At 53.1% G+C, this 12,882-nt stretch overlaps 1 protein-coding gene across 1 annotated transcript; it reads left to right on the top strand.

Moving 5' to 3' along the window:
* Positions 1–3,269: 3,269 nt before the first annotated feature.
* FGF8 (fibroblast growth factor 8) lies at positions 3,270–11,401 on the top strand. The gene is made up of 5 exons (XM_017839813.1): positions 3,270–3,301; positions 3,386–3,422; positions 5,474–5,654; positions 9,906–10,012; positions 11,060–11,401. The coding sequence occupies exons 1-5, from the start codon at positions 3,270–3,272 to the stop codon at positions 11,345–11,347; spliced, it is 645 nt and encodes a 214-aa protein (XP_017695302.1). The 3' UTR covers positions 11,348–11,401.
* Positions 11,402–12,882: the final 1,481 nt, after the last annotated feature.

Genomic DNA, 12,882 nt, shown 5'->3' with positions numbered 1-12,882 from the left:
GCTGCTGGAGCACTTGGGGGCACAGCAGGTCCCCAGGTCTTTCTTGGAGACAAAGAAGGGCTTTCTTCCACCAGCTCCACAGCAGTTTGACCTGAGGCACAGCTGGTCTCAGGAGCATAGGGCATAGTTTCTCTTCTCCACAGGAGAGCCAGACAAGCCATTTAGCCTCAGTGCCTGGGAACGGAGGGGACCCTCACCCTGTGGACCAGGGGTCTTATCTCAGATGGCCTGTGAAGGAGCTGACAGGCAGACTGATTTCCCTTGTGCTGCCTGGCACAGGAGAGCCTATCTAAAAAGGTTTGTTTTCTCTTAAAAAACAAAAGCAGAGGTGTGTGTCACTCTTGATGCAAACATGGGTGGGCTGTGAAGCACCAAGGGAAGAAGGCAAATGCCTCTACGAAGGCATCCAGCTTCCCTGCAAGGAGCAGATTGTGGCCACGAGCTGAGACAGCAGGAGAAGTAGGATGAGCCCAGCAGCTGTGACGCTGCCTGTCCCTGGCTGCTGTCACCAACCTGCTTGTCTTTTCTGTTCCCAAAGGTAGGGTAGGATGGGGGCTGTGGAGGCTTTGGCTCTGGACCCAAGGATGGCTGGCAGGAGTGTCGTCAGTCATCCGCTGTCAGACGAAGTGTGGCCACCCCTGGGTGATCCCACACCGGCTTGATTTTACAGCCATGACTGGCACTTGAGCCTGTTTGCTGAGGGCAGGGGGCATGCGGGACTGTCAGCTCATGGCTGCCTCTGACCCCGTACAGGACACCATAAATCTCCCGATTTAAGGCAGCCTGGGCTGTTCTGGACACGGTGCTATTGAGTAGAGTGTGGTGTGCAGGATAACGTATGGCTTGAACCTGTGCCCACCAAGGGTAAAGCAGAGGTGGCCACTGGTGAGGAAGAATGTCATCTGCAAAACAGACAGTTCCTAAATCCTTTGAATTTTTTGTGTATTAAAAAATTAGGATTGTCTGAATTTAGAGATTTAGAGCATCAGGAGTATCTAGTGCTTCCTGCTCTGGTTTTGCCTGGTTTTCCTTAGGCAGCCTGGACAGGTGGATGTGTACCACTGTGCATCAACTATTCACACAGCTCAACATGGAGGGTTTTTTTTTTCTGACTGTGTGCTGGACTGACAATCTGTGTGCACTGCCCTTGAAAACCACCTCCTGCTTCAGCCTGCCCATTCCTGTGGTGCCCCTAAATGTTTCCAGTTAAACACAGACTTTGCCTAAGACTTTTTTCTACACATAGGAGACCCCCCAGAAACATCCTTATGACCTTTTGCATTAAAAAAAAAAAAAAAAAGTAAGGAAAATGAACAAGGAGCTGATTTTGATTTTGTGGGAATTTTGGCCAGCACAAGGCAGTTGCTCGCCCTGTGCTTTGCTGGATCTGATGATACTGATGTAGGGGCTGTTTTTCTCCTTGAGCCCTGTGGGATGGGGCACTGCCCAGGGATGGGGCACTGCCCAGGCTCCCCTGCTTGCCTTCTGCACCCCTCAGCAGTGGGGATACTGGACAAGATCAGGTGAGACCCCTGGGAGATCCCTTCCCAAAGGTGACAGTAGGCAGTGTTTTGGGTAACACACTAAGTGTGTGGTGGGGAGAGCTGGCAGTGCACTTCTGTCTAGGGTTTCTGGGTGCCTGAGCAAGGGGTAAAGCGCACAAGTTGGGTGCACATGAGAGAGAGAAATGTTCCATGGCTGCAGCTGGTGTGTGTGTGTGAGAGGTGGAGGGGTGTATTTTGGGGGTAGGGGTAAGCAAAGACGACCATGTGTGTTTCTGTGCTGGGGGGTGCGCGGTGTGTGAGGGGTGTGAGAAGGAGGGGTCCTCATGGGAAAGGCTGCACGCGTGTGCGAGCTGTGCGTGCGTGAAAGGGACTGTGGAGAATGTGTGTATGGGGGGTGTGTGTGCATGTATGTGCGTGTGCAGGAGGGCTGCACAGGCGTGTGCAGGACTGTGTGCGTGTGCAGGACTGTGTGCGTGTGCAGGACTGTGTGCGTGTGCAGGACTGTGTGCGTGTGCAGGCGGGCCGTGCACGGTGTGTGTGCTTGTGCGGCGGGGCAGCCGCCGCGCTGTCACTCAGGGGCGGCTGACAGGAGCTGCCTCTCCAACGGCGGCAGATAGCGCTGATTGCTGATTCGAGGAAGCAAAATAGCAATTGTAATTATGGGCTCTGATAAGATAAAGGAGGGCGCGGGGAGCGCGGGGACCGGCAGCGGGGCACGGCCGGCAAATTAGCAGCTGTCACTCAGCGCCGAGCAGGCGGCGCCGGCCCCGGCCCCGGCCAGGTACCGGCCCCGGGGGCCGCCCGCTGCAGCCCCGCCGCAGCCCCCGCCCCGGTGCTCAACAGGTGGCGGGGCCGGGAGGGCAGGGGCTCGCCGGAACAATGCAGCCCTCGGCGGCCCTGCCCGGGCTGCGGGGCTGAGCCCCGTCCCGCCGCCGCCTGGCCCCATGGCCCCGCACCGCCGGCCCTGAGGGCACCCGCCCGCTCCACAAGGTAAGCGCCCGGCGGGGATGCTCGGGAAGAAACAGGGGGTGTCCCGCTCCTCTCTTCCCACCTCGGCTGCGGTATTTGCTCAGCCTCACTCCTTCTCGAAACTCCGGCCCCCTCCATCCCCCTCCCCCGGTAATCCTTTTAATGTCTGGCACGTCCCGGGAGGGCTCGCTCGCCCGCTCCCAATCCACAATGCCCTCGCGGAGCGGCGAACCCCCAGCGGGAGCAACCGCGTCCCTGACCCACCCTCCCAGTCCTTAAACTCCGTTTTACGGATGGGGAAACTGAGGCACGGAGTGGGGAGGGAGTCCCGCCGGCGACTGACCGCTGAGCCCAGTCCTTAGTGGCAGCCCCGAGCCAGCCCCGGCGACACCTGGCCCGCCGCCCGCGGGTACCACCTCGGCAGGTACCGCCGGGCCGGGGAAGGGAGCGGGGGTCCCGCCGGGCTTTCCCCGCCGCGGCTGCCGCCCCCCGTCTGTGCCCGCCCCCGCCGTCGGGGCTGCAGGCCGGCCTCGCCGGCTCCCGGGGCCGCGGAGCGGAGCGGGCGGGGGGCGCCCCGCGGCAGCGGTCGCCGGCCGAGCGCCCCGGGGGTTGGGCGTGCGGGCGGGCCGGCCGGCGGGGCCTTTCCCCTCTGTAGCCGCTTGTGCCCTCCTTTCCTCGGGGCGAGGACGTGCCGGCAGGGCGAGAGGAATCGAGGAGCTGAGGCAGCGCCGCGCCCCCGCGGGCTCTCCCCGCCGCCGCCGGGCCCCGGGCCCCCGGCTCCGCATCAGCGCCGCGATGGACCCCTGCTCCTCGCTCTTCAGCTACGTGTGAGTACCGGCAGCCCCAGCCCTACCGCTCCACGCCCGCAGCCCCCGCGGCTCACACCTCTCTCCCGCTTTTCCCCCTCCCAGGTTAATGCACTTGTTCGTCCTCTGCCTGCAAGCCCAGGTAAGTGCCCGCTGGGCTGCCCGGCTTTGTTCACCCCGCGGGGATGGGGGGTGCCCCGCCGCCGCCGAGTGGCTCGGCAGGGAGGGAGACAGGAAAGAAGAACAGTTTAGAACCCAGGAGACAAAAGTCGCCTGGCTGTAAAAAGCCGCGGTTGAGGGGGAACAGCCCCTTGCCCGGGCCGCAAAATAAGGTGCCGGGGACTCGGGCTGCGAGGCAGGGAGTATCGGGATTTCAAGGAAATGCGCAGGGTTATTTTTAAGTAGCTTTAAATCCCGTTCCCCCGACCTCTAAATTACACCGTGGATACCCCCATTCCTCTTCTCCGTTTTTTCCCCCTACGCTGCTTTATCCAAAAATTAAAGCAGAGTTAAAAGAGGGAAAAGAAACCCCACCAAAACCTTAGTAAAAAACACAGGTTTTGGTTCAGCTTAAAATTGTCAGACTTTAACATCGCTGGTTTGTATTGCCAGAGACAGAAGTGACACGAATAGATTAAACATCCCAGGCAGAGCCTGTGCAACACCCACATACCAGCAGGCACACATCGCTGGGAGCGGTGCACCTCCAAACTGGGGTGAAGCCCTCCTTCCCCCTGAGATCACAGGTGTAGAAGCTTTGTTTAAAATGCCCTTTAAGCTACTTTTTTATTATTATTATTTTCCTGGAGGCTTGGGGGGGGGGAAATTGAGTTTCCAGCTGAAAAGTGAAGAGAATGAAGCACTGGGAGTGTGCAGTTGTATAAAAACATAGCTGTAATATTTTGAAGTATGAGATGGAGACCAAATAGCAGCATGGCTAATGACCTCTCTTCCACATGGTACCCTCATCAGAGCTGGGGAGAGAATCCTGCTGCATTATCCAAAACCCGTCTATAGGAAACACACATGCACAGGCAGAAGCAGAGGGAGAGAGATGACATCGTCAAGGGGAGATATCTCTATAAAGCCAGCTTCGGGAGAGCAGCAGCTTTTGCTTTTATTGTGCTTTTCTGTTGTTGTTTAAGACAGGAGGAAATCTTCCCATTTGACGTGGGGGTGGTGGGGGGTAGTCCCAGCCTTCTGATGTTGAAAGGAGCTATCCCCTAACATTTGCTCAGAATACATCTTTATAAATGTCAGGGAGCAGCGAAACTTTCCAGACTTAAAAGAGGGATTTGAGACGAGGGGGGAAAAAGAATTCTGTGCCAGCTCATGATCCAGAGCTGAGGGGGGAGCAAGTTTGGCTGCTCATGAAAATCATTTAAAGCCCAGGAGCAGCAGCGTCGGGTCTGGAGGGGATGGGCTCAGCTGCGGCTCCAGGGCTAAGGGGTTTGGTGTACTGGGGCTGGAGACATCCCCGCTGCTGGCACCAAACAGCTGACTGTGGATGAGGGATGTGTTTGCATGAGTAGCATGTTAGTATCCTTAGGTTGTTGTTATATCACTGAATACCTGGGCTGGGGTATGGTTTTCTTATAATTCTTATACCTCATAACTCTACCTTCTTCGTGGATTTTGTATTTGAAGAGCTTAATAAGTGTGTTGTTTGGGAGCAAATAAAGAACCTGGGATCCGGAGGAAAGGCAGCTGTTGAAACTGATGGGGCAGTGGCTGGGGTATGTGCCTGGGGCAGCTGGAGCAGTAGTATGCTCCTGCAGAGGTGAGAGAGGTGTGGGATGCAAGCATCAGCCCCTTGGGGTTGTGCCATCCTCCATGCCCCCCCAGCTCCCTCTAGCTCTAAGCCTTGATGCCCATCTTGGGTACTCCAGTGCCAGGGTCCCACTGAGACCTGGGAGGGACCTCTGGGGTACCAAGCTCTGTCATACTCCTGAGTCACCTTAGGGCACGTCTGGAGTGGGCACAGCTCTGTAAAGGGTTCTGGTTGTTGTGTCCCAGAGCTTAACGCTCCTTTTCCTAGAGAGGCTTTGATGGCACAGGAGGCACCACCGAGGTCCCGGCTCCCTGCCTCCCTGTAAAGCTCAGCTGGAGGCCGGTGATCTCAGCTCAGCCCATTTGCCCCGCTGAGGAGTAGAGATTATAATGGTGTGTTGTATATTTTTTAATTTCCTAAAGGTAACTGTTCAGTCCCCACCTAATTTTACACAGCATGTGAGGGAGCAGAGCCTGGTGACAGATCAGCTCAGCCGGCGGCTCGTCCGTACCTACCAGCTGTACAGCCGGACCAGTGGGAAACATGTGCAGATCTTGGACAACAAGAAAATCAATGCGATGGCAGAGGATGGGGATGTGCACGGTAAGGACACACGATGTGGGCAGGCGGGGGGGGAGCTGGGGAGGTGTTTGCAGCCCAGCGTGGCGATTGATGATTTCCGTCCAGTTTGTTAGCCAAAAATCATTAAAATCATTCAGCTTGTGGGGGCTTGTAAAGGGAGAACATAGGGGTCAGCGATCAGCAGCTGCGTGATTCAAGGTGAGGGCAGGTTCCCTGTGCTGAGGGAGGGGACTGGTGCTGGCAGGATGGGTTCTGCTCCTTTCCTTTTTATTCTTGGTTTGCACCTGACTCAGAGGGCTCAGTGCTCCAACATCCCGAGTGTCATCAGTCATTTCATCTCAGCTCTTAGCAGGGATGGGAATCCCTGAGACTCCCTTTTGAAACAGAAATCAGAAGTAAAGTTGAAAAAGAAGAGACAGGAAGGAGAAAGTGGGGATGGCTGCTGTGGAAGCTTTCCTTAAACTAGGACTGTCTGAAGTGGCATTTTCCCGCTGTAGCCCCATCCCTCCCTTCTCAAAACAAATCCCAAACAGAGGGTCAGGGAGGCAGTCAGCTGCGGGTGAAGATGCTGTGGCATCTCCAGAAACAAAGCAGGGACTCCATAAGTGTGAGAGCCTGCGCTCTGCCACAGTCCCTCTGCCATTGCCCTGGCACCCTCTCCCCAAATCCTCCACCTTCTCCAGGGCAGGGGGACCGATCACTCCGCTGAGGACACTCGAAGCCCAAATACTTTGATGGTGTGTGCTAATGACACATTAGGACAGTCAAACGCAGGGGTCAGTGGGGCCAGCGAGCCCCGGCGCTCCGCGGGGCCGTCTGCGGGAGACCTGATCCTGCTCCTGGGTCAGGGAAGTGCCCGTGTTCCTGTGTGCTGTATGTAGGGATCACAAGTGTTTTTCTTTGGTATTATCTGCAATTTCCTTTTCTTGCTTCAGGACATTAGTAGAAACAATTCTCTTCTTACCCTTCTGTTTTGTATTTTGTTCCTTTTTGGTTTTTCTTCATTTTGCTTTGGCTGAAAATTTCATGCTGGATGTTAGCAGTGCAAGCGCAGTGCAGATTCCATCTATATGATATTCCATACATCCAGCATTAATCTTCCAAATGAATTATTCCCACCCCAGAGCAGCTCTAGCTTGAAAGGGCAGTAGTTAATTTCCCAAGGAAAAAAATCCCATCTTGTTTTAGACCTCTAATGCCTGGATTTTAAAAAACAGTTAGTGCTTATTTAAATAAAGACCAGGTTTAAATAAGGCCAGAAGGAGGGGACTTGTGGTGGCTTGAAAAACTCTATTAAAATGTAATAAAAAAAGGTTAAGCATTTGAAGAGCTAAGGAGGAAAATGAAGACTGATCTAAACCAGAAAGAGAACAAGCAGTTTTTCAGATGTAAAGTTTTAAAAGAGTTGCAAGTCTGTAAATGTTAAAATAGAGGTTCAGGATTGTTCTGTATGAATCTCTAGGGAGGCCCCCATGTCTGGAAGAACTATTAAAACGCTTCTTACTTTCACCTTTTTTAACATTTCCTGAATACTTTCTCCTCTTCGCAGTCCAGTTGGGGGATCAAGTGTGTCTCGCTGCATTTTTTCAGCATTTACGTAGCCACTTTCCCTTCAAAGTTTGAGCATGAAACATAATTTTACTGGGATAAATCTGTCACTTAAATGAAAGAATAGAGTTGAAAACGTTAAGCTTCTCCCACCACCACCTCAAAAAAAGGGGGGAAAAAAAGGACTACCCCCAAATGTTATTTAGAAATCCACTTTTGCAGCAAAGTTCCTCCTTCCCCAAGCCCTTCCTTCTGCTTTTTTTTTGTCTCATTTTTGGGGGTGGGCGTGTAAAGAGGGTTGATTTATTTTTGCAGATGACCCCTTTCCCCACGCTGACATTTTTACAGCCGACTTAACATCGAGTCCGGCGTTTTCAGTTATTTGTCTTAATTGTCAATATTTGATTGACTTTTTTTAATTCTAAGGGAAGGCAGGCAGCCAGTGCAGTCCAGCTCATCCCTCCTGGGCCATACTTGCCACCAAGAAAACTGCTGCCAGCTGCAGCCTGGAGTCGACCCCATGGGCAGCTGGGGATGCCAGCACAGCTCCCTGCCCACTAGCTGGTTTTTGTCTGTGCCCAGGGTTTTCAGCCCCCAGGCTGGGGCCAGAGTTTGCAGTGTTCATGAGTTGCCTGCAAGGGTCTAGGGCTGTATGGCCCTGGGGCCAGGTTGTCTTCATCCTCCGTGGATGATGGGGCCAGAGCGACACACTGGCAGGGCAGCAAACCCGTCTGGTGGCTGTAAATCACAGCTGCCCTTTGGGGGGAAAAAAAACAAAAACAAAAAGAAAAAAGTCCAAAAGAGAACCAATATGCATCTTTAAAGCAGGGTTTTGTGCTCACTGGGGCCAAGGCCTCCCCACTCCCTCCCTCCCCTCTTCGTCCCCCCCCTCCCTCCCTCCCACCTCTTTCTATCTCTGAGAGAGAAAAATCAATTCTCCTCAAACCTTTTACTGCCTCTGAGATCAATTCCCCCCCTTTCCCCAATATAGATAAATAGGGGGTCACTGTTTCAGTGCTTTGTTTGCAGAGTGCCATGGCTCCCATGGCTGGTTTTGGGGATGCTAGGTGCTTGCCAGGCCCTGGGTGCTTGCGGTGGCACAGCCTGGAGTTCACTCCTCCAGGCTCTGAGTTCAGTCTGTGGCTGCCTGGGAGTAGGGGGATATGGGCGCAGGGTAGTTTGGGGACAAGAGATGCTGCAGGGTGATGTTGACAGGAGAGAGTGCATGGAGGGGGTACCTGTGTGCATATCAAGTCTGGCCCGCCTGATAGCACCAAATGAGTTGGCCCCAGCAAATTCTGGGATGATCTTTTCCTTGGTCAACTCAACTGTGGCCAGCACTGACTGTTTGCTCTTCCTCCCCCTCAGTGCCATTGACCTCAACAGTGTCCATGATGTGAGGGATGCAGGATGAAGGTATTACAGAGACAGAGAGGAAATTTACTCCTAGCCCAGAGCGTGATTTAGGCTTGCTTTAGCTTGTGTGTGTACCCACATCCTTCTTCTGCCATTCAAAGCATCCTCCTGCAGAGCCTCCCACTCCAGAGTCACATTGCTGCCCTCGCTGGGGCTTGCTGGAGGCTGAGCATCCTGGGGTAGAGATGTGCAAGCTGTGGTGCACCACAGTCCTGAGGAACTGAGCAGCCCTTGCGGAGAGATCAGAGTCCGCATCAGCGGACTCAAACCTGTAATGTTTCCAAAACTTGGAAGCTTTGTGGCCTGCACTCTGATTACTTTGTCAAATAGCATTTGTGGCACTAGGAGCTGATGCTGGGCAAGAGGTGATGATGTTGAGATGGGACAGTCCCAGGTGGCTTTTCAGCACCATGGGGAATTTTTTGGTGCTTGGCACAGTGCAGACCTTTTGAGGTGCAAACAGGTAACTACTGCCTCCACTGGGGCTTGCTCTGGGGATAGCAGCTGCAGGACCGGGGAGAAGGATGTCCTGTCCCCATCCTCCCCCTTCCCTGGGGATGGATGGGCTTCAGGGCATGGGTTCCCAGGGTGAAGGCAGGGAGAGAAGGTGACAGGTCTATTTATAGGCGGCCCATCGACCCAGCAATTTGCATAGCTCCTTCGGAAGTCGATCGATGCCTCCATTAAAAAACTGAGACCAAATCAATACGCCCTCTCGACTCGTGCAAAGGTGAAAGGCATTAAAAGGATGGCCGTACCCTTCACGCCTCCCCTGCCAGCTGCAAAGTCACTGCTCCTCCTGCAGTCCTGGCCTGGCAGAGAGACATGGAGCAGTGTCCCCTGGGCTGGGGACAGCTGGCAGCACACTGTGCACTTCCAGAAGGTGCCTGCCTGGAGCCTGCCTGCAGGCCCACCCAGACCTGCCTCCATTTGCAGGGCAGCTGCCTTATTCTCTGCCAACCAGTGCGTGCCCTGCTTGCTGCCCTGCCCCCATCTGGGACACCTCTGTGGCACCTGCATCACTGAGCCCCGTGGAGCCGGGTAAAGCTGAGCTACTCCCCATCCAGCGCAGCTCAGGGTGGCAAAGGGACGTGACCAAGGTCCTGCTGGGACATGGTGGCAGGGTAAGGGGGGGGGTAAGTTTGTATCTTAACCTTGTGTTCTGATTTTAGGACTCTCTCTGGCCAGTTGCCAGAGAGTGTGTGCCCCCAGTGCCCAGCATCAGGGTGCATTGTTGAGGTCTCCATACCTGTGCCTGCCCTATCCCAGAGCCCCTCTGACATCCCTCCCTCTCTCTACTCTCTCCAGCCAAGCTCATCGTGGAGACAGACACCTTTGGGAGCCGTGTGCGCATCAAAGGGGCAGCCACAGGTTTCTACATCTGCATGAACAAGAAGGGGAAGCTGATTGGCAAGGTAGGATGCAAGGGCATGGGCAAGGCAGGGAACTGCTGGGAACATGGAGCTGGGGCTGCTAGGAGAGGAGCTCTGACCTGATACAGAGCTCACCTGTGTGGGTGGGGAGGTGAGATCGGAGTCCCAAGGCTCAGTCAGCACTCCCCTTTTAGGGGCAGGGAGACAAGCCATCCTGCAGCCCGGAGGGAAGGAGGGGAGCAAGGAAGGCAGGCAGGTGTCGCGTGGGGCACATTCCTTCTATCTGCCCGAACAAATAGGCGGATTGCTGCTCTATTCTCCACGATTACATGGTACAAGTGCCAGGAATGTTAAGATGCTCCATGGGGCTGGCCCCAAGGCCAGGCCCCACTGCCTGCTGGTTTGTCATGCTCCTTCAGTACCTCAATGCCCCTTCCAGGGGGTGGGGGACTGGGTGTGCGAAATCCCACCGGGACAGTGATTTTCTGCAAGGATTTTCTGCAAGGATTTTCCATGGCAGCTCCTTGCTGGGGCTGCCCGATGTGGGTCCCTCCCTAGTCCCACTACTGCCGATAATGGGGGGAGCTCAGTCCCTGGCTGCCCCGTGCTCCCTCTGCCACCTGCATCTGTGGGCACTGTCACCAACGACCCCACATTGCTTCTCCTGCCACTCAATGCCTCTCCTGTATTAAAGACCTCAGGGGGACAGGCGAATTGAGATGGAGAGTTTGCTTATGGTCATGTTCAGCCCATGGCACAGATGGAGGCAAAAACTCCTTTATGGGTGTGGCGGAAGTTAAGGCGGAGACCAACTGCATTGGGACTTGCAGCTGGCATCACACTAAGGTCACAAGCTGCAATGAGCAGTGTTTGTCTGTGCCACAGTGCCTGCTCCCTGCAGCTTTTTAAGGAAAAGCAGATTTTAGGCAATTTTGACCTGTAGGAGAAGAAGTGGGAAAAGTGAACTCTTGGTTGCCCACAAGCAGTGCAACCCTGCTGCCACACCAGCCAGTCCAGTGCGGGGCAGTGGGAAGCAGCCCTCTGAGCAAGTGCCTGTTGCTTGAATCTCCCTTCCGATTCCCTTCTCAGAGCAATGGCAAAGGCAAGGACTGCGTCTTCACGGAGATTGTCCTGGAGAACAACTACACAGCGCTGCAGAATGCCAAGTATGAGGGCTGGTACATGGCCTTCACCCGCAAGGGCCGCCCGCGCAAGGGCTCCAAGACCCGGCAGCACCAGCGGGAGGTGCATTTCATGAAGAGGCTTCCCAAGGGCCACCAGACTACCGAGCCCCACAGACGCTTTGAGTTCCTCAACTATCCCTTCAACCGGAGAAGTAAAAGGACTAGAAACTCCAGCTCCAAGGCAGGCCCTTGATGCTCCTGCCCCTGCCCCCTGCCTGCATCTCTCCTGGAGGATGCTCCTCTGAGCTCGGTGGACTATATGTAGAGACTTTCCCATTTGGGTATTAAACAAAACACAAAAAAAAAAAAGGGAGGGGGAGGATAAAAAAAAAATTACCTGCTCTAGTTGTTGATACTTTTGGGGGGTTTGGTTTTTAAAAAAAAAAAAAAAAAAAAAAAAGAAAAAACGAGAGAGGCTCTATTTTTGTACTCCAGCTTTAAAAGTAATGAAACATTCAAAGACTGGTGAAGGGAGAAGAGCCCTTCACTTAGAAATGTTCTAGTCTGTTTGGGGTCGTGCTTTATTTTGTAATTATTTTTTTTTGATAGCTCTAGGGGAAAAGGAGTTTAAAAATCATGTTTAAAGCAAACAAGCGAAAAACCATGGAAATCCAAATCTGGAAGTGATGTGCTACTTAAATGAACTGAACTAATGCTTACTGGAGAAGATGGAGAGGCTGGAAAACAACTAAGGGGAGGGGATTTATTTTGGAGGTGGCTGGAGGCCTCCTGGGTGGTTTTTGCAGCCTGGATGTTGTGTGGGCACTGCCCGTGGGAGCTGACTGTGACACCTGGAGTGAGGACCCTGGATGCTTTCTTTCCTTGGATGTGCCTATTTCTCTGGCTGAGCAAGGGGTTGCTGGAAGCCACTTGCATCCTTCTGAGAACACTGCTGGCTTCACAACTCCTCACTTACTTTTTTTTTCTCAGGAGAGGACAGGGGTGATGGATGCCCCAGAGAAAGTCCTGAACTGACTTGGTACCTCTTACCCACAGGAGCGTCTTTGGCATTTGGTTTGTTTTAAAGTACTAAGGTATGACTTGCCATAGAGCAGGCTGGTAACTGGTATTACTTTTTTCCCATGTGGAAAATGTGAACTTCTCACAAAAAATTGACATTTTTTTTCTGTCTATATTTTTTTATCAGATAGAAGTTTTCATCCATAAAATTAAAAAAAGTTTACAAATTATTGCGGAGCCATTTTGGGCTGTTTTGTCATAACATTAAATATTTTTGTCATAATGGTTGGTGCTTCAGTTGCCAGCTGTCTCTTCCAGGTTTGCTCTTTGATAAGAAATACTGACGTTCTTGTCCCTTTACGAAAGGGGAGGGTTTCTTTCAAAATTTCTGTGTTGACAGAAGCCCAATTGTCTATTTAGAGAAAAAAGAAAACCAACCCCAAAGGGAACATTAAATCTCTTGAGTGAACATCCCCAGCCAGCCCCACTCTGCACATGCTGCCCTGGGACTGTGACTCTCTCCAAAGGGTTAAAGCAACTATTCTTCACAGGGAGGGAAAACAAAGACACTGGATAGGAGCCAGAACCAGGGGTGACTTTTCATCCAATCTTTTTTGATTGTTTGGGTTTTTTCTGTTTCCTTTAGGATTTTTGTTCTGTTTCAGTTGTGTACAAATTGAATATGAAATGATTGAAATATTTATTTAATATGTGCATTAAAAGTTTGTATTAGTCTAACTGAGCCTGATGCTTTCCAGGGAGGGGTTG

Source organism: Lepidothrix coronata, unplaced genomic scaffold, assembly GCF_001604755.1.
Source record: "Lepidothrix coronata isolate B3197 unplaced genomic scaffold, Lepidothrix_coronata-1.0 Scaffold8, whole genome shotgun sequence".
Taxonomy (NCBI): domain Eukaryota; kingdom Metazoa; phylum Chordata; class Aves; order Passeriformes; family Pipridae; genus Lepidothrix; species Lepidothrix coronata.
This window is presented reverse-complemented; position numbering and strand designations above follow the sequence as displayed.

Bases quoted from the DNA above. Each gene is read 5' to 3' on its own strand.
- FGF8 (XM_017839813.1), top strand. From the start codon at position 3,270: ATGGACCCCTGCTCCTCGCTCTTCAGCTACGT. The intron at 3,302-3,385 runs GTGAGTACCGGC...TCCCCCTCCCAG, and splicing joins TCCTCGCTCTTCAGCTACGT to GTTAATGCACTTGTTCGTCC. The intron at 5,655-9,905 runs GTAAGGACACAC...TACTCTCTCCAG, and splicing joins AGAGGATGGGGATGTGCACG to CCAAGCTCATCGTGGAGACA.